This window comes from Doryrhamphus excisus, chromosome 1 (genome assembly GCF_030265055.1).
Source record: "Doryrhamphus excisus isolate RoL2022-K1 chromosome 1, RoL_Dexc_1.0, whole genome shotgun sequence".
Lineage (NCBI taxonomy): Eukaryota > Metazoa > Chordata > Actinopteri > Syngnathiformes > Syngnathidae > Doryrhamphus > Doryrhamphus excisus.
The window spans coordinates 1,219,793-1,247,648 of record NC_080466.1 but is presented as its reverse complement, the minus strand read 5'-3'; the positions used below and the strand labels follow the sequence as shown (position 1 = coordinate 1,247,648).

At 40.1% G+C, this 27,856-nt stretch overlaps 3 protein-coding genes across 12 annotated transcripts; 1 reads left to right on the top strand and 2 right to left on the bottom strand.

Annotated features, from left to right (window-relative positions):
- The first annotated feature begins 345 nt into the window (after nucleotides 1–345).
- tk1 (thymidine kinase 1, soluble) lies at nucleotides 346–3,630 on the top strand. The gene is made up of 7 exons (XM_058084357.1): nucleotides 346–537; nucleotides 703–734; nucleotides 1,002–1,115; nucleotides 1,200–1,293; nucleotides 1,362–1,451; nucleotides 1,630–1,749; nucleotides 2,339–3,630. The coding sequence occupies exons 1-7, from the start codon at nucleotides 472–474 to the stop codon at nucleotides 2,519–2,521; spliced, it is 699 nt and encodes a 232-aa protein (XP_057940340.1). The 5' UTR covers nucleotides 346–471; the 3' UTR covers nucleotides 2,522–3,630.
- On the bottom strand, nucleotides 3,316–13,025 carry syngr2b (synaptogyrin 2b). The gene is made up of 4 exons (XM_058084235.1): nucleotides 12,882–13,025; nucleotides 8,252–8,489; nucleotides 5,512–5,648; nucleotides 3,316–4,352 (listed from the first exon to the last, which is right to left on the bottom strand). Exons 1-4 carry the CDS (start codon nucleotides 12,990–12,992, stop codon nucleotides 4,095–4,097), a joined length of 744 nt encoding a protein of 247 aa, XP_057940218.1. The 5' UTR covers nucleotides 12,993–13,025; the 3' UTR covers nucleotides 3,316–4,094.
- Nucleotides 13,015–27,717, bottom strand: si:dkey-93h22.7 (hemicentin-2). 10 transcript variants are annotated; one of them, XM_058083386.1, is made up of 13 exons: nucleotides 25,947–26,307; nucleotides 25,846–25,872; nucleotides 25,647–25,773; nucleotides 25,400–25,575; nucleotides 23,062–23,248; nucleotides 21,810–21,913; nucleotides 21,173–21,445; nucleotides 18,954–19,259; nucleotides 18,783–18,884; nucleotides 18,683–18,710; nucleotides 15,374–15,419; nucleotides 14,831–15,055; nucleotides 13,015–13,100 (listed from the first exon to the last, which is right to left on the bottom strand). In XM_058083386.1, exons 1-12 carry the CDS (start codon nucleotides 26,008–26,010, stop codon nucleotides 14,987–14,989), a joined length of 1,509 nt encoding a protein of 502 aa, XP_057939369.1. In that variant the 5' UTR covers nucleotides 26,011–26,307; the 3' UTR covers nucleotides 13,015–13,100; nucleotides 14,831–14,986. The 10 variants fall into 10 exon arrangements, with proteins under 10 accessions (XP_057939369.1, XP_057939891.1, XP_057939137.1 ...); XM_058083908.1 differs by lacking the exon at nucleotides 25,947–26,307 and adding an exon at nucleotides 27,481–27,717 and having other exon boundaries at nucleotides 18,683–18,884; XM_058083154.1 differs by having other exon boundaries at nucleotides 18,683–18,884.
- Nucleotides 27,718–27,856: the final 139 nt, after the last annotated feature.

Genomic DNA, 27,856 nt, shown 5'->3' with positions numbered 1-27,856 from the left:
GTCAAAGATTGGAATTATAATACGAGACATTTCTACCAAAAACTTCATTCACAACAGGAAGTGAAAAATCGTCATTTCCTGTAAGTGCGGGATAACACTAATCGATTTGGGACGGCACTGTTCTGTCAAATACATAGTATACATATAGAAATGTATGTAAATGTGCGAATTGAAAGGGCCTACTTGAAAACGTAAGCATTCATCATTTTGACACAATAAACCAAGTGGAGTATTCAGTGCCGCTCACAATAAGCGAGCAAATTCGTTTTCGTGTCGTGGAGAAGTGTGTATGTATTGGATGTTGTAGTCACGTGACCATTCAGAGGCGCTACCCATTGGTTGAAATCATTTCCGGGTCATAGACTGGAAAGACGCGGCTTTTTTCAACTTGCTGGCTTGCAGAGCAGCTGTTAGTCGTTAGCTGTTAAACACTTTATTTTGGACGTTGAAACGCAAGCTAAAGATCGCAGTATGGACTGTATGGATTTTCCTAAAGTTTTCCCCAATTCACCGAGAAAAACACAAGGACAGATCCAGGTAAGTGTAAGCTAACTAACGTTTATTTGTTTTAGTAAAGTGTGTAAATAATGGCTTCCTTGCTTACATGGAACATAATTTTAGTTTTTGATGTTGTAATTTGTAGACCTTTGTTTAACTGTACTTTTTTTTTTTTAAAACTACCCTCTCCTTTGTTTCTCTCAGGTCATCTTTGGACCTATGTTTTCAGGCAAAAGGTACGCTATTTATATAATTTGACATAGTAGAAGTTACTAGCTTGTTTCATAAAGAAAGAAATATATTTTACGTGTTTGTAATGGCGGTGGGAGTACTGTACTATATCGACGAGTGTACCATGTCCCGCCAATTCCTGCTTTGTTTACATTACGCTCAGGACTACAATCTGCACAATTGCATGTACTGCGGCGTATTCATCATAAATGAACTAACTACAACGTATTCCACATTTGTGTCTGTGATTAACTTTAAGTTAATTTCCGCAGCACTGAATTAATGCGAAGGGTGCGCCGTTTCCAAATAGCGCAATACTGCTGCTTGGTGGTGAAGTATGCCAAAGATACACGGTATTCGGACACAGGCATGGCCACACACGACAAGTAAGTATAGAAGTTATGTTCCCTTCAAAATATACACTTGTTTATTTGTGTGTGTATATACTTTCATATGTGTCAATTTTTTAGAAACACAATGGAGGCTGTATCTGCTAATTGCCTCAGAGATGTGCACTCATTGGCATTACAAGCTTGTGTCATTGGAATCGATGAAGGGCAGTTTGTAAGTATACATTTTTAAAGTGGTTTTATTATGAGGTTGGAGTATTGCTCACCGATGTGCGGCTGTAGTTCCCAGATATAGTGGAGTTCTGTGAGGAGATGGCCAATGCCGGCAAGACGGTCATCATTGCTGCCTTGGATGGAACGTTCCAGAGAAAGGTGACTCTTGTCTGGCCGATAGGGATGCAGTAGGAATGTGTTTTTGAAGAAATCTTTTTTTTGCTCAATATGCCCATTATTCCTCACCGAGACGCCACTGTTCTGCTCTGATAATGTGATTACCCTTCTAGTTATTCACAAGTTCCCGCTGCTGGTTTGTGCATTTTTTTTTTTGCAGCCGTTCGGAAACATCCTGAACCTTGTCCCGCTGGCGGAAAGTGTGGTGAAGCTCCACGCCGTCTGCATGCAATGTTACAAAGAAGCTGCCTACACTAAGAGGATCGGAGCAGAGCAGGAGGTGAGGTATCAGCTTGGACCGCAACAATAGTTCTCTGTCAAGGAACCATGACTTGAAATAAGCGTAATAAGAAATAAATCGTAAATATGATAAAACTATGCACAAATGGAGGAAAGCCACGTCAACCTATTATCATCCATTCTACTTCTATCTTTGACCAAAGTGACAAGTAAATGTGCAAGCAATGGCTAGTTTCTGTTCATCAGCCAGTCCGAAGGGAGTCAACATAAAATGGGTATGTGTATATGGTAGATCTCCTCTGATTTTGGATCAACAATTGCAATAAGGGTGTCTGTTGTACTTATTAGATTCAGGCTGAGAAGCCTCTCCTTCTCTCTTCAAGTGCCATTGTTTACTTGCAAAACAATCCAGGTTTAAGCCCTACATATGATGTGGAAAGTCACAGCACACAAGGACGGTGCGTTCAAGGACTGTCAATGTGCAAAATCTCACTACTTGAAAAGAAAACATCAGCAGTGAAGAACAAAGACATAAGAATGCTGTACTTTACCTGTATTTTTATGTATTCGTTTTTTTAAATGTGCAAATTACAGAACCCTGAAATGTTGTGTTTTGGTTTGTTCCGTAGGTGGAAGTGATTGGCGGAGCGGACAAATATCAGGCGGTTTGTCGAAAGTGTTACGGAGGTCTGACGGCGGCCAAAGAGAACCAACCACCTCCTCTTCGACATGAAACTCCCCAACATGCACTTCGTGGAAAACCTGTGGACTCTACAATTCCCAGGAAGCTTTTTTCATCCCTCCACCTCTGAAGGTGGAGACCAGAAATGGGAGGATGATGAAATCTTTTTTTTTTTAAATCTTGAGTTATTTTAAATTAAATATAACTAATATTTCATTTTTCATCACTTCTTTAGTAGGTATGTCACAGTACATTTTTATTCTTTAAAGCTCCTTTCTCACAGATCCAGTCTATTATGTGTCTGCACTCGGCACCAGTAACTACCTTCATTTGGGCTGAGGGTTGTCCCGTGTCTGGACGCACGGCCAGTTTGATCCCCAGACTCTGACATTTTTTTGGGTCTACCTCTTGACTTTGACCTTGAATTTTTACCCCAAATGGTTTCTGTCTCTCATGTCTTCTACTAGTCATGTCTACTACTTTTTTACTGGTCTTAGGATTTTGATCAGGCGTGTATTTGAAAGGTTTTATATTTTTGTTATGTTGATTGTGAGCTGCGGCGAGTGATGACGTAGTGTACATATTTGGAGTTGTAGGGACCCTTAATCACTGAGCCGTTACGCTCGTTACATTTGGCTGAGCACCAAGTTTCTCAGCACCGCTGCTGCTATTTATGAGGTGAAATTAGTTACTGATGCTAGAAGTTATTAGAAGAAATATAAGCCAGGCATATTGGTGACTATGTATTCCAAGATAAGGGGCCTTACTTATGAACCGTCATGGTGGCTCGACGTGTGTGCTAAACTGGTTCAAACCAGAGTTGTGGCCATTTCTTAAATGTTGCTGGCCCTCAAGTCCTCACTGAAGGTACCAAATGCATCACTGGCCACTGGATTGTTGGCATCCTTTTTACCACAAGAAGCCCAAAGCGGGACAGCCATTGTCTACAAGAATGATCCCGTGAAGAATATTGTGAAACTACAAGACTGTTTTCAGGACACATTTCTGTTGTTAATGAGTGACTGTTCAATGGCTTCGGCATTATCAGCTTCCCCACCCACCGCCTATCTAAAAGTAAGCCGCAGCTGATTGTGTGTCACGCATGGACCTGCTTTTGTAGAAGGCAAATGCAAAAGACTTTTAATGTTAGAAAAGGTACCAAAAAACAGTCTCCAAGATTGTTTATGGTCATGTGGCTGATTAATTAATCCATACAATCGCTATGTTTAACAAAAAAAAAACAGAAGCACTGATATTGTCACAACTACTTTTTACTCAACAACATCCAACCTTCTGTTTGTTGTGAAGATAAATTATTCAATTTACATAAGAAAAAAAACACTGTGGCACAAGTGGCGACTAAAATGGCAGAATTTCACAACAAAATCTGCCCGGACGCAAGAGAAGCAGTGCCTTGCTCGTTGTGGCACAATACCAACCTCTACCATCCTGGGTTCCTGCGTTCCTTCTGCCTGCTTGAGGTACGTGTTGCGTCTTAGCGCACAGGTCAGATTAGCCAATCGTCAGCACTCGGTCAGATCTCAACGCAGATCAGCGAGCCTGACCCTTGGACGTCATCTGCAAGTGTCCCGCATCTCAACTTGTCGGGTTAACAATTTGAGAAAAGCTGTATCAATATGACACGGATCTGGGTGCCATTTACCAACAGAGCAGCCAGGAGCTTTGTAGCGCTTCCCTTTGCGTCAGTAGCTGGGCGGCTGGTAGCCCACGCCCCCTTGTGGCGGCAGGTTAGTGGTGAAGGGGGACTGTTGAGTCACGTCAGGTATGTTGGGGTAGGCGGCGTACGTGGTGGGGGTGTACGGCGTGGGGTTGTAGGAGGTGGGGGCATAGGTTGGTGGGAAGGGGCTGTGTTGATCCGTAGGCTGCTCGGTGTAGGTTGGGATGGTGACATCGTTTGGGCTCCGACGGAAGCGACCCAAGGCGAAGTAGGTTAGAATTCCCTGCACAATCCAACACAACGTTGAGGTTAGGAAACGAGACCTGACTAAGCGTTCCTTTCTACTGAAACCATCTCACATCCGTCCGTGTTTCCTCAGACATTCATTTCCCCCCTCCGCCCATTAAAATGGAACATGCCATGTCTGTGGCTTGTTGTTATAAGAAGACGTAGCAGGAGGGATCAGTGTTGCCAAAACTAGCCCGGGTGCCATTTGTTTTTTGTTTTTTTGGCCCTTGGCACATTCTAAAAATATAATTTAATAAGAAAAAATCTGCAGTAATATTTGAAGAGTAAGGTAAAAATATATATATAAGAAAAAAAATAAAAATTTATGAGAATAACATTTTAATATTATAATGAAAAATGTCATTTTAGTAGCATAAAGTTTACATTTAAAAAAAATTAAAAGTGAAAATAATATGGGAAAAAAAACCCCAAACAACAAATAAAGTTTGATTTTTAGGGGGAAATTTTGTTGCAGAAAAACCTATGTAATTCTTCAAGAATAAAAAATCTAAATTTTATGAGCAAAAGTCATAATTACAACAACAGAAATGAAAAACATGTCATTTAATGAGAATTAAATTTTCATCAAAAAAGTTGCATTCTAATGAGAATAGTTGAAATATATATCTAAAAAAATGTATTATTTGTTAAAGTGGTGATAAGAAAAACAAAATAAATAAATAAATTTGTCATTTTTGGGAAATTTGGTTGGGAAAATATTACTGGGATAAAGTACAAATATTAGTATATTAAAGTCAATATTGCAGGATGAAAATTTGATAATATTAAAAGAATAAGGTTGAAATATTTGCAAAACAGAAAAATTGTAAATTAGTATATACATTACGTATACATCTAATTTTTTCACTGATATCACAAAGCTGAGAGGCAGTTTTTTTTCATCAAAGTGGCCCTTGCACTTTTACAGTATGTGGCCCTGATCCTAACATCGCTCTTCTCAACGAGCAGCGGGTACTACAGTGGCCCCTCTCCCAATTAAAAGCACTCACAGGCATTTGTGATGTAAAAAAAAACTGACTGACCCCCCCTTCAAAAAAAAAAAAATCTAACAGCGCACTCATATCACACCTAATGTTTGACGGACACGCTCAGAGATGACAAACACAAATTGGAAACCCAGCAGCCTCGCTCACCCAGGTGGCAATGGAGAAGAACGAGAAGGCCACGGTTGCACGTGCGGCATCCTGGGGGATCCCCCTGACGTCATGGGTTTGACCCCACTGGCTGGCCAACAGGCAGAAACACACAAACCACAAGAAGGTCCACACCCCTGACAAGAACACACATATGCACAATCATTTCCATACTGTACATACTTTACTGTTACTGTTGTTAATCCCAGCGAGTTTGAAGACCTGAGGGCCATGATGATTCCATGGTGGACTAATATTTCTTTGAAATGCCCAAAATGCAGAAATCATCAAATCATCTCTCAACTAAACTGACAATTAAATTCATGTAGACATTAGCTCCTTTATCTTCTGGACATACATACGTACTGTAGTTGAAATACATTTCCATCATTTTAAAGAACGGCAGAGAAGCGGGTCAGATGACTACTCCTTTGTTGACAACCTCGCTCCTCCAACGTTCTGCTCACTCATCACCATCTGCTGCTTCCAACAATGCATAATAGCGACGCCATGCAGGGAAAACACTGAGTGCACTGTGTGGTGTGTTCAATGTTCAAGTAAAGATGATCTCATGATAATAATCATCATTTCATTACGTGGCAAATGTTCAATTTTGACTGCACTTTTATGGATGTATTTGGTTTTTATTTTATAGAAAGACTAAAAATATTCCTTTGTGACATAATACCCTTTTTCTTTGTATTTCTCATTTTTGCTGGGTTTATTTTATTCCTCCAATATGCCGCAGGCCGGCTGCACGGTGGATGAGTGGTTAGCGCGCAAGCCTCACAGCTAGGAGACCAGAGTTCAATTCCACCCTCGGCCATCTCTGTGTGGAGTGTGGGTTTTCTCCGGGTACTCCGGTTTCCTCCCACATTCCAAAAACATGCTAGGTTAATTGGAGACTCCAAATTATGAATGAGAGTGTGAATGGTTGTTTGTCTATATGTGCCCTGTGATTGGCTGGCCACCAGTCCAGGGTGTACCCCGCCTCTCGCCCCAAGACAGCTGGGATAGGCTCCAGCACCCCCCGCAAATGAATGAATGCCGCAGGCCAAGAAAAGAAATTGAACCTTGGGCTGCATGTTGGACACCCAGGCTTTTAAAGCTCTTCTTCAGGGTTGAGCACGTGAAGAGATGTCAACTCCATGAGCAAACCACAACTTTCATCGACTATTCAGCTTGTTAGCAATGGTACTTAAAGAGAGAAAGGGAAGTGTTATTGTAGCTGAAACTAATTGATGCCTCACAAAAGTCAGAAGATCCAAAATCAGAGGAGAAGGCGTTAGGTGGGGGGGGGGGGGACATGATGACCGCCCTGTGAAAAAGTCATCTACAGACAGGAAATAAAGTACTACAGGATGACCAATCTGGCCACTCCAAATTGTCCATAGGTATGAATGTGAGTGTGAATGGTTGTTTGTCTATATGTGCCCTGTGATTGGCTGGCCACCAGTCCAGGGTGTACCCCGCCTCTCACCACGAAGACAGCTGGGATAGGCTCCAGCACCCCCGTGACCCTCGTGAGGATAAGTGCTAGAAAATGAATGAATGAAGATGACCAATCATATCCTTAATGGTCATCGTTATATTGTTGCACACACAATAACTAAATAAGTTGTGAAAAAATTACTTTCCTAAATTTGTCAGAAAAATTGGGAATCAGTTGGTCTTCTAAATGAAAGGCCTACGACAGTGGTATCCAAGGTGCAGCCTGGGAGCCATTTTCAGCCTGTAGTTCATTTTTCATAGACCCTTGACATATTCATTCATTCATTTTCTACCGCTTTTTCCTCACGAGGGTCGCGGGGGTGCTGGAGCCTATCCCAGCTGTCTTCGGGCGAGAGGCAGGGTACACCCTGGACTGGTCGCCAGCCAATCACAGGGCACATATAGACAAACAACCATTCACACTCACATTCATACCTATGGACAATTTGGAGTGGCTAATTAACCTAGCATGTTTTTGGAATGTGGGAGGAAACCGGAGTACCCGGAGAAAACCCACGCATGCACGGGGAGAACATGCAAACTCCACACAGAGATGCCCGAGGGTGGGATTGAACCCTGGTCTCCTAGCTGCGCGCTAACCCCTAGATCACCGTGCCGCCCCTTGACATATTGTTTAAAGAAATTAATTCATTACTAATAATCTATATCAGGGGTGGGCAAACCTTTTGTAGGTGAAGGGCCCGTGTATATACAGCATAGGTGGTCATCAAACAGAAAGATATACTTGCTCACAGTGCAACGAAACAAAAACACATCCGCAGCAAGTTGACAAAACACGTAAATCAATTAATAATCAATACTACTACATGGGTGATCAACAACAATGCACTAAACTTCAAAAAAAAATTTAAATGCCCGCAAGGCATGCTGGGTAATCCATCTGCAACAATATGAAGCATGATCAATAAAAATGGATATCAAGAGTATTTAGCTCCTCGTTTACTTCTCTGATGACCTCAATGTATTTTGCAATGTAGCAAAAATGCGACAAACAGGGCGGTGGCACAAGCTACCCAGCATGCCTTGCGGGCTGGCTCTTTTTTTGCATGTGTATTTGACTATTTTTGCAACTTAAGCATGCCACAGTAGCACTAAAAGTCATTTTGTCGGCTACAGTTTTGATGTTAAATGCTTCAAAAAAAGAATTTGGACGCTTAACGCTCTATGTTATACGCCACTCATTTGCGTTTATCTTTAACACAAAGCCAAACGGAAAGTAACGTCTCACCAGAGAATCCGAGGTCTGCCATCAAGGCGTATTTCCTCCGCTGCGTGTTGCTCATGAAAGGCAGGTAAACGTCCAACAGCAGGAAGCCCACGCAGGCCAGGAAGCCAATCACCCCGATGCCGACGGCGTAATGGCACGCCGAGTCATTCTGGTTGAAGATGCATTTGGCCTCGGCGCTGAACACGGGGTTGATGTAGCCTTCTGTGGTGATGCAGGCAAACACCACCAGGGCAAACAGCTACAGGGAGACAATGGAAGGAGGAGGCAAATAAATATTGATATGCTAGCTTCTGATGTTTACATATGAATGACTTTAGATGCAAATATTGGTGAAGTCAAACACTGACAGCAAATGACAAAAGATACATAGATCAATAAATCGATAGACTTCCTTTATTGTCTTTGCACAATAATAATAATAATATTGTTGCCTGGCTCCCGTATAATAATAATAAATAATAATAATAATCAGATGTATTTGCTGCCCGTACTCCCAAATATGAATTAGAAAAAAAAACATGGGCTTTTTATTTGGATATTTGGGACTATTTTACTGGGATAACAGGAAATAACCCAAGCATGGACACTGACGCACGGGGGCGCCTGGGGCCATCTCGTGGTCACTCCCCTGCCGCGCTGGTTAGCCACCTAACCATGTGACCTAGTTCTGAGAGCTTGCTGCCAGCCTTGTGACTCCAGCAACACCACCAGTTCCCTAATAACGCTCATAACGAGGTCTGGGAGGAGGACAGAGACGGGCTGTTGGACAAAAGAGCCAGACAATAAACAGCGGGACAGGAATATGTGGAATACCCAAACAAAATGAGACGGTGGGAGGGGAATGCTTAATAAGACAGATGGAATGTGTCCTGGCTGCTAAGTAGAATACAATAAAGTTAAAGCGATATTAAAGAAAAATCATTCCTGTCCATCCCATGTTCCCATTCGCTACCAAACACGTATTTATTCGTCTTTTATTTTTTTTAGCATGAGATGCACAAAGAGGTGATGATGCAACTCCACAATAGAAGAGAGCGTGTTTTGGTGCAGCTTTCCCATTCACACATATGTGCTACGCAGAAACCAGGAAGTGAAAGGGCATCTCACACATGCAAACGCGTGGTACAGTAAACCTCGCATATATCGGATTCAATTGTTCCCACTGGTTTTGTCCGATATAAGCGAAATCCGTTATATGCGTATACCGGAAAATGTCCGTTTTACGCATATATCGGATTTATATCCGGTATATGCGTAAATGGGATTTTATCCGTTATAAAAAGACACTTCCTTGACTATGTTTCCAATGTACCTGGACGCGCAGGCAACGCTGCAAACGCTGCAAATGACGTCGTATAGCGATAGCCTGTCACGATTCGGCGAATCGGAGCGCCACGATGCGGCCATCCGATATATGTGAGGGAAATTTCATGGAAATGCATTGGAACGGGACTGGAGATTTTGTCCGAAATAGGCAAAATCCGTTATAAAAAATCCGATATATGCAATGAATTTTTATTGGAAATGCATTACAGAAAAATCGGTTCTTTTTTATCTGTCCGTTGTGAGCGAATTTCCGATATATCCGAGTCCGATTTATCCGAGGTTTACTGTATATACAATATCTATATAGCACAAGAACACAATGCCGAGCTAATGTCTCGATTTGGACTGATTTTTCAAGGCACACATCATCAAAAATGGCAGGTAACGAGAGGAACAGCTTTAAAAAAATGGCCGGGATTGAATGAGTTAATATGTAAGTATATCATTTCTTGCTTACTAAGTATTCCTTTAAAGCAGCCAACCAGGGCTCGACAATAACGATGTACCGATGGCCCGGGGCGAGTTAAAACAAAATTGGGGCAAGTAAATCCAATCAGTGATATTCCCGTCGGGAATGCACTTTGGCATTCCATACTGACAAGAGTTTTTTTAAAAGCGGTTCTTGTTGGGTGTTGGTAAAAAAAAACACGGACTGCGTAATTCCGGTGCTAATTTGCAAACCAATCCTTGCAAATCTTGAAATGGACCAATCAGAATAGTTTATTTAGACCGCGGTCTGCGTTTTACCCACACCCGTTCTTGTTGGCGATCAACCAATCAGCGATGGTTTGACTAGGAAAACATCCATCATGGCGTCCCTGCCAACATGGTCTAATTCTTCAACAACTTGTGAAGGAAAACAGCAAAAAGTGATGAACCAGTGCCTCCTAAACAAGTATTTTATTAGCGGTTAGCAAATCAAATGATGGCACAGGTGAGTGAATCACATTGCTGTGACAATTTGAAGTGGTCACAATGAAACACCACCCATTAGATCCAATACCAAGTGCTGATTTTGCACAAGCTACAAAATCTAGCGCTTCCGTTTCTCGGTGGATTTTTATCACCTTTACTTCACAAATTATTGTTTGACCATTGAGCATTTTTTCTGGATTAAAAACACTTTACTAGTACACAAATGTGTCTATTCAATAATGTTTCATTGTGGTGCACAACTTATAAATATCACTGCTTACTACGACTACCATGTGTAAGGTAGTATGGCATGCCATGTTAACATATACGTTTCAGACATTCCTCCAAATACATCAGTACTATTATATGATGAATTATCAGCATATTCCGACAAGTTTGGGCAAGTAGTTCTCACCTTAAGGATCCACATTAATTTTTGTTTTTAATGTAGAGTCCTGCCAACTTATTTATGAACCCAAAATGTTACTTAAAACAGCGCCTGCATTGTTCATCTGTGTTTCAGGAGTCCAAGACCTTCTATCTGTGGTCTACGTAGGCACCATATGAAATGTGGCGTAGCATTTTTTTGTAACACAACCACACGGATGCTTTATTTCAACCCGCCGCAAAAGTGCAGACTTCAGAAACGCACACGAGTCGCTAAAAAGGTGCAAATCAAGTGACCAAGCGGAAGCAAATTTATAATCAATAATATTCACCATGATTTTGTCGTTGCATTTGTCCGTACTTGAAATGCACAGACGGCACCACTTTGAAAGTGAAAGTAAACATACAATGAAACATGACACCAACTTCCAAATGGTGGGAAAATAAATCTCCATCAATAAATCAATCAATCTAAATGATGCAGGCAAATTTGGCCGCACAAATCAGTGTGGGGAGGTAAGCCAACAATGCCGTCCAGCTGACATCAATTCCTACAAAGGTCTGATGCGTCAATTAGGTTATATTTAGCTTTCTTGGGGTGGATATTCTTTTTTGAAATGAAGTTGTGTACAGAGTAAATAGTACCTCCTTGAGGCCTCATCTGACTTTGAAGGTAAATAACAATTATGCCTATTTTACTACATTTAACTGCGTTTCTTGCTACATTTTAGTACATGAGTTTTTCCAATCATACAGTTTAAGAGTTTGTTTACAAACAGGGTTCATTATTACTCCCTAAAAATGCAGGTTTTAGAGTGATTAATACTAGTGTTAATACTAGTGATGTGCGGATGGATACTGATTGCGGATCTTTATGCTCGATTCTCATAGAAAAATATCAATACTTTGACGCTTCGGTCATTTGAGGTAATTATATCAATAACAAGAACACAATGCAAAGCACTAACTTATTGCGATCTTGTTTACATGATACCAGATTGGTGGGGACTACTTTTTCTTCCGCCGGGGTAGGTGCGGTCGGTTTGTTTGGTCGGACTGCCTTCCAAAAGCAGTTTAAGTCAGTGGTGGTATCACACATCAGTAGATAATACACAAAAAGTTACTGTAAAAAAGGAAAGCAACCGAGGCAAGATAAACATTTTTAAAGTATCCTACCCTGGACTCCTATGACGGCGGTGACTGATGCACGGTAGCGCATGTCGACACAGCAAACAATGCCCCTGTGTGACGGGTCGTGACTCGCTGAAATACAATTAAAATGACCGGTAATTATGTAATCAAGCCTGCATAGATTTTTGGAAAGAGCGACCGCATTGATTCTGCAAATCTATGCGAGATGAGCCAAGCACCGGAGTTCCATCCAAGCAGAGGTATCACTTTACCTGCCGGAAAGCGTACAAAAACACTGATACACACTCAGGGGTCTACCCACTCAAAGCACATTCTGTCCTAATCCACCACGGATGAGAAACGCTTCAAACTTCATGACATAAGTGTCTGAAATGTAGTCCCCAGAGTGAGCCAAGGATAGTTTGGCATTGAAATGAAAGCAGCACATTACATAGGCCTTTGGAGCAAGGTCAAACATCTTAAATAGCCCTAGAACCTGCTCTCTTGCCCCAGCTGGGGTAAAGATAGAATGCATTATACACTTTGTATATAGGACTTCCAAATGGGATCCAAACCACAAGCTAAAAAAAAAAGCACAACAGGTGATTCCCAGGTACTTTTCAAGGTACATTCATATACTTTCAAACCAAAACACTCTCCAGTCAAGCTGCGTTATAATAAAGTGTATCGCAATACATATAGGATTAAGATATATAGATATATTTAGTGTTTTTTTCCTCAATGGTGCCGCCCTGTGCTGTCACCGAGCAGCTGAATGCAACATGACGCCCCTTAAGACATCCACAAGGCTAAGCTAAGTCATAAAACTTCCACAGTGCACCTGTTCACAAAACCATGGAGGCCGACTCACCCAGCTGAGGAGCCGCACGATGGTTTGCGGTTGTCGGACAAACTTTTGGACGTCGAAGCCTCCTCCGGGGAGCGAAGCCCCGTACACACTCGCTGCTCCGGTGCCCTCCATCGTGTCTCTCCGCTTGGACGGACGTACGTACTCTGGTTTTAGTCGAGTCGGTTTAACGGGTTTGTCCACACACTTTCAGGCGCCGCCTTCCCGGGCAAAAAACGATCACTGATTGGACGATATTGTGAGAAGAAGGCGGAGCTCAGTTCACTTCCTTGTCGTACCTCCTTCACCTCGACATTGGAGGACTACTTGGACTACAAATGGACTACAAATTTTGATAGTGGTCCGATACAAAGTAAAGACAGTGCCAGTGTTGCCGATACTTACTTGAAATATAATTTTGTGCTCTTCTACCTTTATTTGCTGTTAATGGTTATAATTTGAATGAAACAACAGATTTATAATTTTTTAAAAATATGTTTGTCAATACTGTAAAATAGCCTCAAAAGCAAAAACTACCCGGTATGATCTGGTTTATTTATTTGGTTTATTAAATACAATATAAATATGTATTTAATTTTAAAATTTCACAGATTAAATTTATAATAGTTAAAATTTAATAAATTAAATAAATAAAGTTAAAATTAAATTACATTTTATTTTATTTGTAATCATACTCCCTCCCCTTCATGTCTGTTACTGATAACTCAGTCACAACTTATATAATTTATACTTATATAAATTTATACAACTTATACAATATATATACGGTATATACAATACACATGTTGTTCACTTCCTGTGTGATAAGGAAGGTGTCAAAATATATCCAGAAACAAACAGGATTTAAAATAAAGATACACTGTGAAGGAAAGGGATAATAATACAAATAGAAAAATGAAAATTAAGAATTATTACTTCTACTTACTACTTACACTGTGAAAACTGTGTTTTCAGGTGAATATCATTGAAATCCGTGAGAAAAACAAAGCGCACTTTTAATGTGAAAAGGCCTCATCAATACAAGGAGGAAGTAAAGGTTTAATTGGAACGTGCACGTCCCAAGGCGGATATCCGGCTAGGTTGTCCTGTGTGGCAAAGGCACGTGTAAGCACGCGACAACCAGAGCGTCTCCTTCCTGGCTCGACGTAAACAACTCGTAGATGAACGTTTGTTTACATAGCAATTCCTACCATTAACGTTCCCTTGTTATATCACGGTTTCCCATAGATTAAAAAAAATGATCACTGTCTCGTGGTTAAAATACAGCCTGTTATCAGTTTAAAAAAATAGGCATAGCTAAGCAAATTGGACATATTCTTGGCCTAACAGCTAACTAAATGAAGTCAAATAAGAAGCAGTGTAATTGTGAATCTTTCTACATCGGCCACTAGGTGGCGGTGGCGAGACAGGCACTGGCCTCCTCACTAAGGCTCCATAGGGGACACAGGTACTGTGACTCTGTTCGAGCATATTAATTTACATTTTACATGGCTTATTTGCCCTCTTCTTCCTACTTTATTGGGTATAAAGTGTAAAACGATTTAAAGCTGCAAGAAAGTATGCTGTCCAGAAACCCCCCCCCCCCCATCTAATTCATGTCTAATTTGTAATACAAATGTTATTTCATGTCTTAAGGGTTCAGGCATGGAATGTAAAAAAAAAATATTCAGAAGATCAGGTTTTCTATGCCATAACTATGAAAATATTCATTGATTCATTTTCTACCGCTTATTCTCGCAGGGGGTGCTGGAGCCTATCCCAGCTGTCTTTGAGCGAGAGGCGGGGTACACCCCGGACTGGTCACCAGCCAATCACAGGGCACATATAGACAAACAACCATTCACACTCACATTATACTTATGGACAACCTAACCTAATATTGTAGGTTTATAATGTCTAGCGATGAGGAAGAGAGAAATAAATAACACTGACAGTGGCAGTTGAGTACCTACCAAATTAAAGTGCAATGTAATATTTCAGCCTTAAGAGGGCGCTGGAGATACTGCAGGTGCTAAAGTACTAAAGTCAAATGGAGAATGCACTCAAGGCCACGTTTGGCAGGGAACGCCCACATTTTATGGTGTATTTTATTTTTATAGTGTGTATCTTCAATGAAGGTGCATAGTTGTCCTGTAGTCGTCATTAATGTCCAAATCGTCCTGATACTTGGACACTTCCTGCAAGCAAAGGTTTGAGGTAGATTGAATGAACAAGGACCAATTGTCATTCAGTATTAGCGCTGCTCCATATCATGCTCATATGTGCAAATATGATAACACGTGACATGTAAACATGATAGGGACTGGTGCAAATGTGATGATAGATATATGATCATGTTTATGTTTATGTTCATGTCATGTATGTTGACATCTTATTTGATCTTGTATTATTGCTCTTTTTCATGCTGCATTTTTGAACACAAAATGACATGTGGGGTAACTTCGTGATGAAGAGTCTGGTATTTATAGTGATGAAGATGTAGAAATCGTACAAACCAGCTCGTCCTCATAAGCTTGGAATGTCTCCATCTCTTGGACCACACTGGGAGAGAAAAGAAACTATTTGTATACACGTATTTATTTACTGCGTTGTTGGTCTCATTTTACAATAAGGTACACAAAAATACTGTCATTACTGAGGAGCTAATGACTGAGGCACATCAAATTAGAGTAGTTATTGAGGAGCTAAGGCACATCCATTTAGAGTAGTTACTGAGGAACTAATGACTGAGGCACATACAATTTGAGTAGTTATTGATGAGCTAAGGCATATCCATTTAGAGTAGTTATTGAGGAACTAATGAAGAACTAACGAGTAGCGTTGTTACTGGGAAACTAAGGCGCCAACTTATAGAGTAGTCACTGAGGAACTAGTGACGAAAGCACATACATTTAGAGTAGTTACTGAGGAACTAGTGACGAAAGCACATACATTTAGAGTAGTTACTGAGGAGCTAATGAAAAACTAATGACTAAGGCACATACATCTAGAGTAGTTACTGATGAGTTAATGAAGAACTAATGAGAAACTAAAGAGTAGAGTAGTTACTGAGGAACTAAAGTGCATACATTTAGAGTAGTTACTGAGGAACTCATGAAAAACAAATGACTAAGGCACATACCTTTAGAGTACTTACTGAGGAGCTAATGAAGAACTAATGAGTAGAGTAGTTACTGAGGAACTGAGGCACAAACATTTAGAGTAGTCACTGAGGGACTGGTGACGAAAGCACAGACATTTAGAGTAGTTACTGAGGAGCTAATGAAAACTAATGACTAAGGCACATACATCTAGAGTAGTTACTGATGAGTTAATGAAGAACTAATGAAAGAGTAAAGAGTAGAGTAGTTACTGAGGAACTAAAATGCATACATTTAGAGTAGTTACTGAGGAACTCATGAAAAACAAATGACTAAGGCACATACCTTTAGAGTACTTACTGAGGAGCTAATGAAGAACTAATGAGTAGAGTAGTTACTGAGGAACTAAGGCACAAACATTTAGAGTAGTCACTGAGGAACTAGTGACGAAAGCACAGACATTTAGAGTAGTTACTGAGGATCTAATGAAAAACTAATGACTATGGCACATACATTTAGAGTAGTTACTGATGAGTTCATGAAGAACTATTGAGAAACTAAAGAGTAGAGTAGTTACAGAGAAACTAAAGTGCATACATTTAGAGTAGTTACTGAGGAACTCATGAAAAACAAATGACTAAGGCACATACCTTTAGAGTACTGAGGAGCTAATGAAGAACTAATGAGTAGAGTAGTTACTGAGGAACTGAGGCACAAACATTTAGAGTAGTCACTGAGGGACTGGTGACGAAAGCACAGACATTTAGAGTAGTTACTGAGGAGCTAATGAAAACTAATGACTAAGGCACATACATCTAGAGTAGTTACTGATGAGTTAATGAAGAACTAATGAAAGAGTAAAGAGTAGAGTAGTGACTGAGGAACTAAAATGCATACATTTAGAGTAGTTACTGAGGAACTCATGAAAAACAAATGACTAAGGCACATACCTTTAGAGTACTGAGGAGCTAATGAAGAACTAATGAGTAGAGTAGTTACTGAGGAACTAAGGCACAAACATTTAGAGTAGTCACTGAGGAACTAGTGACGAAAGCACAGACATTTAGAGTAGTTACTGAGGATCTAATGAAAAACTAATGACTATGGCACATACATTTAGAGTAGTTACTGATGAGTTCATGAAGAACTATTGAGAAACTAAAGAGTAGAGTAGTTACAGAGAAACTAAAGTGCATACATTTAGAGTAGTTACTGAGGAACTCATGAAAAACAAATGACTAAGGCACATACCTTTAGAGTACTTACTGAGGAGCAAATGAAGAACTAATGACTAGAGTAGTTACTGAGGAACTAAGGCACAAACATTTAGAGTAGTCACTGAGGAACTAGTGACAAAAGCACATACATTTAGAGTAGTTACTGAGGATCTAATGAAAAACTAATGACTAAGGCACATACATTTAGAGTAGTTACTGATGAGTTAATGAAGAACTAATGAGAAACTAAAGAGTAGAGTAGTTACTGAGGAACTAATGTGCATACATTTAGAGTAGTTACTGAGGAACCCATGAAAAACAAATGACTAAGGCACATACCTTTAGAGTACTGAGGAGCTAATGAAGAACTAATGAGTAGAGTAGTTACTGAGGAACTAAGGCACAAACGTTTAGAGTAGTCACAGAGAAACTGGTGACAAAAGCACAGACATTTAGAGTAGTTACTGAGGATCTAATGAAAAACTAATGACTAAGGCACATACATTTGGAGTAGTTACTGATGAGTTAATGAAGAACTAATGAGACTCTAAAGAGTAGAGTAGTTACCGAGAAACTAAATTGCATACATTTAGAGTAGTTACTGAGGAACTCGTGAAAAACAAATGACTAAGGCACATACCTTTAGAGTACTTACTGAGGAGCTAATGAAGAACTAATGAGTAGAGTAGTTACTGGGGAACTAAGGCACAAACATTTAGAGTAGTCACTGAAGAACTAGTGATGAAAGCACATACATTTAGAGTAGTTACTGAAGATCTAATGAAAAACTTATGACTAAGGCACATACATTTAGAGTAGTTACTGATGAGTTAATGAAGAACTAATGAGACTCGAAAGAGTAAAGTAGTTACTGAGAAACTAAAGTGCATACATTTAGAGTAGTTATTGAGGAACTCATGAAAAACAAATGACTAAGGCACATACCTTTAGAGTATTTACTGAGGAGCTAATGAAGAACTAATGAGTAGAGTAGTTACTGAGGAACTAAGGCACAAACATTTAGACTAGTCACCTAGGAACTAATGACTAAGGCACATCCATTTAGAGTAGTTACTGATGAGTTAATGAAGAACTAATGAGACTCTAAAGAGTAGAGTAGTTACTGAGAAACTAAAGTGCACACATTTAGAGTAGTTACTGAGAAACTAAAGTGCATACATTTAGAGTAGTTACTGAGGAACTAAAGTGCATACATTTAGAGTAGTTACTGAGGAACTCATGAAAAACAAATGACTGAGGCACATACCTTTAGAGTACTTACTGAGGAGCTAATGAAGAACTAATGAGTAGAGTAGTTACCGAGGAACTAAGGCACATACATTTAGAGTAGTTACTGATGAATTAATGACCAACTAATGAGTCGTAGTTAGGATTAACTAGGTTCGTTCCAGATTAACTACTGTAATTTTGTGTACTGTATTTTTATCAATAAGCTGAGCTAATTTGGGATAATTTGGTGATAAAACAAAGACAAGCAGTCACTTACTAGGACTTCTCTCCGTTTGATCTTCTTCCTAAAAGAACCGTTAACAAGATTACTCCACGGCAGCAAATAAAAACACATCTTTGGCAGATACTACACTTACTGTACAAGACTCCAGTCCAACAACAAGCGGCGACGAGGAGAAGCAGAAACGTGAAACATCCAAAGACAACAGCGACCACGGAGACGGGGAAACCGTTCAGCACTGTAGGAATACGACGCCATGAATAAAAATACAGCCATCAAGCGTTCCACAGCAGAGGCAGTACTTTACCGTGTTTGTCCAGGTACTGCTTGTTGCTGCTGACGGCGCTGCTGTTGTCAAAAATGTCAGACACCTCACAATGGTACGTCCCGGCACTGCTCCTCCCTACAGATAGCAGGAGCATGGACTGTTCTGGAGGCTGATGGACCGTGTAGTAGAAGCTTCCCCGGCCCTGGAGAAGCGTTTGGTTGAGAAACCATTTGTACCGCGGATGAGATCCTTTGGTCGCCTTGCAGTATAACCTCAGGCCGACGACGGCGTAGTTTTCTCCAACATCGTAGTCGTACTTCATCGTCACTGGCCCAGCCACACTCGCTGTCATATTGAGGGTGATGTTGTCAACATAGAATCGGCTAATCTGTAATCTGCTGTAATGTCTGAAGATATTGCGTGTGAATTTGGAAAAACAAAAACGAACCAGAAAGTATCCGTGTTGATGTTGGAACGAATGGAAACTGATCTGATTAGATCAGGGGTGGGCAAACTACGGCCCGGGGGCCACATCCGGCCCGCCGAGTGTTTCAATATGGCCCGCCTGTTCTTTCCAAAGTATTTTATTTAAACTCAACATACAACCTGGCATTGTGGCTTGGGACAACTTTTTGATGGTTGAGGTAGCTGCTTTATCAATTTCGTTATTTGATGTGGTCTGTTGTTTACAAAATGCTCCTGGAAAAAGGAACACAAGCACAATAGTAAAAATAATAATAATAATAACAATAATAATGTTGTTGTTAATAATAATATTACTATTATTATATTAATATTGTTGTTAATAATATTAATATAATAATAGTAATAATATTATTATTAAAAATAATAACAAACAATATTATTGTTATTATTATTAACAATAATAATGTTGTTGTTAATAATAATATTACTATTATTATATTAATATTGTTGTTAATAATATTAATATAATAATAGTAATAATATTATTATTAAAAAAATAATAAACAATATTATTGTTATTATTATTAATATATAATAATATATTATATAATAATATAAATAATAATTATAATATATTATATAATATAATGATAATAACATTACTATAACTAATAATAATAACAATAGTAATTCTAATAAAAATAATAACAATAATAATAATACATTTAATTTCTAATACACTTCACATCAAATAAATGATTTCAAAGTTCACATAAAAAATATGTGTAAAATATGTGTAAATATAGGTGTAAAAATTGACTGTTACGTGTAAAATACTATCTACCCCCCCCCCCCCTCGGCAATTTTGTTAAATCAATGCGGCCCGCGAGTCAAAAAGTTTGCCCACCCCTGGATTAGATCAAAGGCATTCCTGAAATTTCTGGAAAAATAGGAACGTTGGAAGAAGTCGGGATTGTTGTGATGTAAAATGTCCTGAATTATTGAATGGTTTGAGTTTGGAACGGTTGGAATCTGTTGAGAAATGTGGGAGTTGTTGCTGAATGCCTTGGATCTAATTAGATCAATGGCATTCGGCACGTTGTTTGGCAAGTTGAGAAAAGTGGGAATGTTTCTGTTGTGGATAATAGCACAAATGTCCTGACTTGGTTGAATGACTTGATGTTGGAACAAGATGAATCGGTTGGGAAATGTACAAGCAGTAGCATTGCCTAAGAGCTGATTAGTGGGAATTTTGGGGGGGGAAATAAATGTGAAAATTGTGAAAAATTGGATTGTGTTGAATGATTTGCTGTCGGAATTGTTAAAATTGTTGACTTAGTTGGGGTAATCAAGATCAAACGATTAATGTTGATATACTCAAAATCAGGGGTGGGCAAATATTTTGACTTGTGGGCTGCATTTAATTAACAAAATGGTCCAGGGGGGCAGAAAATATATTTAACACACACACACTATTTTATGCTTATAATTTTTCTTGAATTATTTCTCTAATTTTATCTGTAAAAGTGTTTTACTATCATCTGTAATGTCTGTAAAAACTATTTTTTTTAACTAAATGAGACATCCGACTTGCAAGTCATGTTGCCAGTTTGTATGTTTAAAGTTGAAATACTTGGTACAATACAGCTGGCGGGACGGATTCAAACACTTGGTGGGCCGCATGTGGCCCCCGGGCCGTAGTTTGCCCACCCCTCTGTTCTAAATGCACTTTTTGGGAATAAGTAGTACGCTGCAGATCGTGATCAGATGAGCTGGTTGAATTTGTCGACTCAAAGAGGTTCCGGGTCTGACTGCGATGGCGGCACACCTACCAACTTGTAAGGGCAACCAGTTACTGTACGCAACCCGATCCCCGTTGTAGGCCTGGCACTGGAACCATCCTAAGTGTCGCTCCAAAACCAGGGGGATCTTGAACGTGGCTTTCCTCTCCTCGACTGTCATATTGCCAGCCAGTTGTGTCCTGTTGTAGAGGGAGAAGGTGACGTTCGGCGTCCCTTTGGTTGATTGGCAGGTCACCAAAGCAAAATAGTTGTGGGGATCCTCTTTCAGCACGCTGAAGGAAATGTCAGGGTTTGACACCACGTCTGAAGGAACGAGGATGCAGTAAATGAAGTTGCAGCATGCGGTGGCGACACAGAACAGAAATACAAAAAAAAAGTCACGGGCTGGACATTTTTCTCCTATTCAGTGTGGAAGTGGTAATTTTTTTCATCCTCCTATCCACTCTGTTTTAAACCATTTCTTAAGTTTAGAATACAGTAAATAAATTGTATTCAGTATTCAGTCATAAACAGACTTTCTACACACAAAAAAATGTTCCATTTATTAATATTGAAAACTACTTCCTAATTCACTAATCGCAGTCGGGTCTGGAACCAATTGATCGTGATAAACAAGCAATGACTTTTTGTTTAAGCATTTCCGTAACAATTTACGAAGATCACCAACCTTTGACTGTGATGACGACTGCGGAACTGTTGGACGTGAATGGCGTTGTTTTGTAGCGGTTTGTCGCCATGCACGTGTAGGAGCCGCTGTCCGCCGTGGAGGTTCTGTGGGCGACGTAAACCATCACGTAGTACATTGGTACACGTCACTGGTGGCAGACGTAGTGTAACCTAACCTGACGTTAGAACAGGGGTCTCAAACTCGCGGCCCGCGGGCCAAATGCGGCCCGCGAGACGCTAGTTTGAGGCCCCCACCTTGATACCAAAGTCTAATGTTGAAATGACACCTTAAAGCTGTGTGCACACCGGACACAATTAAACATGATTTTGCCCCGCCCATACTGTTACCCTACCCTGTTACCCCGCCCCCTGTTTTGCTTTGGATTAGCAATGAAGCTAAAGGCTTATATGACGCTGGGTACAAATAAATACAGGAAATGATTTGGAATAAAAGGTAAAATACACGTCAAGATAAAGCATCTCATTAAAACATGTTGTTAAAGTTACCACGCTGCTCCCAGATAGAACCATGGCGTACCATGCTAACTTGCTAATTGGGTCAAATTATTAAGTTTCATTCATGTTCATGTTAAAGGTTAAATAACTGTTAATACTGTACATTTGAATATGAAAAAAATCATTTCTCTACCAACTGTATGTGGTTTCTTATGTTTTTCTTATTTGCTGTTTTATTATTATTTTACTTATTTATTACTGATTGATTTATTGTCTTTATTCTTAATTTGTTTTTTTTTAATCTTATTTTGTGAATAGAAAAATAAAAATTGAGATATTTGAGAACAGTGGAATGTTTTATCAGATATTTTGGTGTGGTAAACCGGAACCAAAGTACTGAAAAAGTGTAGGGTATAGCAGAAGCAATGCACTGAAGATTATTGAATTTTTTTCCAGTTTTTAATAAATGCGTTTTGGGTTTTTTTTGAAAACCTGATGCGGCCCGGCTTCACCCAGAACCTAGCCACGGTGGCCCCCCAGGTAAGTTGAGTTTGAGACCCCTGCGTTAGAGTGTTCTAAACTAATGCCATAATCCATAATCTTTATGGTTGTAACAATAATTTGACCCTGTAATGACCCTAACCCCCAACCATAGTCATTACATGGTCACCCAGAGGTGTCCAAAGTGCAGCCTGGGGGCTGCCTTAATACAGAACGGCCTGCATGTAATAACACCTTCCAAACGTATTGCACCATGACATGAATCAGGACCTTCAGGCCATAGGAAAGCGACTGACCTGTAGAGGAGCAGCTGGTCTTCTACTGCATAGTGAAGTGGAGACTGTGAGACCGGCTGACCATCTTGTAGCCACTTGTAGGAGACGTGATTTCCAGCCGTAAGCTGACATCTCAGCTTCAGCGTGCTTCCAACAAAGACCTCATCTTGACCTGACTGAATGATGACCTTTGCACCTGCAACTGGTTCTGTAGGGGTCGACACGGTGAAAAGACTGAGAGCAAAGATTGGAGGGTGACTTCCTTCCAAAATGTCAATTTCTTAAGAACCCTTATGGTAAGGCACAATTCCATACATTTAGCTGCATATGGCTCCATTATGACTTATGATATATGGTGTTGAGGTTTTGTTACCTCTTGATGGTGACTTTACAAGTGTTTATACAAGCGTCATGACAGTAAAAACACGTTTTGTTGTCATCCAGTCAGGAGATGTGGAAGATCAGGAGTTGAATCTCCGTTGGACGTTTGCATGTTCGGTTAATTGGCGACTCTAAATTTCCTACCAAAGATATGAATGTCAATGGTTGTTTTTCTGTACGTCTATTTGTCTATACTGACTGGAGACCAGTCTAGGGTGTACCCTTGGACTCGCATGAAGTCGGCTGGGATAGGCTCCAGCATACCCCCCGTAAACCCCAGTGAGGATAAGCGTCGTATAAGATGGATGAAGGGTTGGAAGAAATATTGCTTTTGAAAAATAATTTTTGTCAAAATTCATTATTGTTATATTAGCATCTCACAACTAGTGAGTGAAGGTTTGCCCTGGAAATGAGAGGAATGAAGATTAGCCGCAGCAAGACGGAGTATATGTGTTTGAATGAGAGGGATCCAATTGGAAGAGTGAGGTTACAGGGAGAAGAGATACAGAAGGTGGAGAATTTGAAGTACTTGGGGTCAACAGTCCAGAACAATGGAGATTGTGAAAAGGAGGTGAAAAAGTGTGTTCAGGCAGGATGGAAAGGAAAGGTATCCAAAACTGTGGTGAGACCAGCCATGTTGTTTGGTCTAGAGCAGGGGTGGGCAAACTTTTTGACTCGCGGGCCGCATTGATATGACAAAATTGTATCTGTAAAATTGTCATGCAATCTGCTATTATTATTTATTATTTTATATTTATATCTAAATATTTTAAAAATAATAAAATATTATAATAATTACAATAACATTAAAATAATAATAATTATATTATTATTATGTAAAATATGCAAATATAACAATAATATTATATACAATTAATATAATAATTAGCATTAATAATAATTAATAATAATTATAATAATCATAATAGTTCTAATAATAATTATAATAATCTAATAATAATAATAATAATAATAATAATTATTATTATTATGTGCTTGTGTCCCTTTTTTCAGGAGCACTTTGTAAACAACAGACCATGTCAAAAAACGAAATTGATAAAACCATCAAAAGGTTGGCTCAGGCCATGATGCCAGGTTGTATGTTGAGTTTCAATGAAATACTTTGGAAAGATTGGGCGGGCCGTATTCAAACACTTGGCGGGCCGGATGTGGCCCCCGGGCCGTAGTTTGCCCACCCCTGGTCTAGAGACACTAGTGCCACTGAGGAAAAGACAGGAAAGCAGAACCGGAGCTAGCAGAGATGAGGATGCTGAGGTTCTCATTGGGAGTGACCAGGATGGATAGGATCAGGAATGAGTACATCAGAGGGACATTAAATGGGAGTGACCAGGATGGATAGGATCAGGAACGAGTACATCAGAGGGACATTAAATGGGAGTGACCAGGATGGATAGGATCAGGAACGCGTCCTTCATAGGGACATTACATGTTAGAGGCCTTGGACATAAAGTCCTTTAGGCCAGACTGAGATGGTTGGGACATGTCCAGCATTTAGAGCTGCCAGGTAGGAGGCGTAGAGGAAGACCAAAGAGGAGGTTTATAGATGTAGTGAAGGAGGACATGAGGGTAGTTGGTGTGAGAGAGACAGATGCAGAAGACAGGGTTGGATGGAGGAGATTGATTTGCTGTGACGACCCCTGAAGGGAAAAGCCCAAAGAGAAAGAAGAATTTCGCATTTATGAGGGCCTTAATGTGCATGAAAACTCACCAAATTTTGCTATTTGATATTTTATGGGTCCCAAACATAAGCTCCCAAAATTGACTCAGTAGCACATCCTTTAAATATTGCCACCAGTTTCATGACACGACGCCCAAAAAAGTCTCAGGAATCCATATTCCAAAACAAACAGGAAGGCCATTTTGGTTGGCGGCGACTATTTTGGGGCGTTTTTGTTCTTTGTTTGTCCCGTCTTAAACAACCGTATGGACCGCCTCACGGCGACATTGTTACACTCACCGATGACCTTGAGGTAGTGCGTATAACTGACAGTGGGCTCCAGGAGAGAATTGTTCTGCGCTCTAGCCACACACTCCAGGTTGCCCTCGTGTAAAGTTCTGATCACGATGGGGAAGGTCGCAGTCTCCCCGTTGAGGGAACTGTACAACCCCAGCAACTTGCCACGGTTTCCCTCCCTGGGAAATAGAGAGCGTCATCATTGGAGGGATTTATCCAGAGATTGCATGAAACGTTTTCTGCTACACACTTGAATAACTCCAGCAGGATGGTTTCATCCTTTGGGTAGACGGACAGAAGACATTGAAATTCAACAACCTCATTCACCATAGCCTCCGAAGGGCCAAACACGTCAGGACGCCCCAGGGATGGAACACCTATTAAATAAAAGTAAAAAAAAACTAAGTAATCATTATTACCAAAGCACGAGTGACCAAGAGTTCACTTACTGCCTTCCTTTCCACAGCGGCATGACCCTAGAAGAAAAAAAAAAAAACAGAAACGCATCTTAAAATAGCAGCAGTGATGCAGTTGGAACCAACGGACTTACCCAGCATGCATAGGAGGAGGAATGGAAACATCCTTGAGGAATACATGCTGCTTATACAAGTCATCTATATGAGCTGAATGGATGGCATTTAGTTTTGGGACGTAAAGGAGAAATGTGACTGACACAAACACTAACACACTAACACATGTACATGTGCTAATAACTGATAGCATGATGGCCACACCCCCCCTGCCATGGCCACACCCTCTGCCGCATGAACACATTCTCTCATAGTATTATTGCATGTTTTCATGGCGTAATAATCCAAGAAAAGATCATGTATTATTATTTATTATATGTTTTGGAGAAAATATCAAGTGTATAGAAGTGATGATCTTGTTCAATTGTATTTGTGTTTTAACAAAATATTTAAACCTATACTTTTATAGATAGTGATATAAAACACACTGAAGTATTTGTCAGTACCAGCCTAAATTGTTATTTTTATTTTTATTTTTTTTGCTATTTTTGGTCAGTAGGAAGTGCTATGGGTTCAATGTCTGATGGTTTAGGGCAGGGGTCTCAAACACGTGGCCCGCGGGCCAAATGTGGGCCGCAGGACACTAGTTTGAGGCCCCCGCCTTGATATGAAAGTTTAATGTTAGTGCGGCCCGCGCAAGTTTGATATGGATGCTGTATGGTATCATGTACCCAGAAAAAATTATTACGTTTGATTCATGTTCATGTTAAAGGTTAAATAACTGTTAATAGTTATCCTCCCTATCCGTGTGGAAGTGGTAAGTTTTTGGCTATTTAAGTTGAAAGGAAATAACTTGAAGGCTACCGACATGTCCCAACTATCTCAGTCTAGCCGATAACTGACTTTATCTCCAAGGCCTCTAACATGTAATGTCCCTCTGATGTACTCCTTCCTGATCCTATCCATCCTGGTCACTCCCATTTAATGTCCCTCTGATGTACTCCTTCCTGATCCTATCCATCATGGTCACTCCCAATGAGGACCTCGGCATCCTCATCTTTGCTACCTCCGGTTCTGCTTCCTGTCTTTTACTCAGTGGCACTAGTGTCTCGAGACCAAACAACATGGCTGGTCTCACCACAGTTTTGTTTACTTTTCCTTTCATTTTAGCTGAAACTCTTCTATCAAACATCACGTCCGACACTTTTCTCCACCTGTTCCATCCTGCCTGCATAAGCTTCTTCACCTCCTTTTCACAATCTCCATTGTTCTGAACTGTTGACTCCAAGTACTGAAAATTCTCCACTTCCATCTTGTCCCACCTAGAACATGGACCGATTATGCCTGATCAAGGAAAGAGACGAACTGTCTTTTAAGTCTACGTGAACAATCCAGTTGGGCTAAAAAATGATCAGCCACCTACAACACAAATACAAAGATATACTGGATGTAGATTAGGATCAATGCAGACTAGTGTAGAACGGCAACTTGGCGCTGTCAGTAGTACTCCGCTCAACTGGCTCCCTCTGCTGGACTGAGTGTAACACTGCACTCTTTGCAAACGATACATGCCTGTCAAAATTTGCATTTGAAAATAGGGAAATTCGGTATTACCTGTTCTTCCTCGCTCATAAACATGCTGCGAATGCGAAATCTGTCCACTAGGTGGCAGTATGCATCGTAACGCCGCGTCTGCCAGGGAATTGATAAGATTGATCAGGACAATACAATGGAATGTGCCACTTGCTAAGGTCTGCAGAGGGCAGTAATGTTTGTGTGCTTGGTTAGAGTTGGTCTGTGAATGAATCAGGCTCAGAAGAAGACAATCAGGAAGTGATGGTAATGTTTACACATGAAAGTGGGGAGGCTCTCCATTACACAACCTTCTCTCCTCATCATTTCATCCCAAAAAGTAAAACAAATAACCTGCGAATAAGTAAAAACAGACTTAAAAACTAGTGACTGTGTACACACATGTCAGTGTAATAAA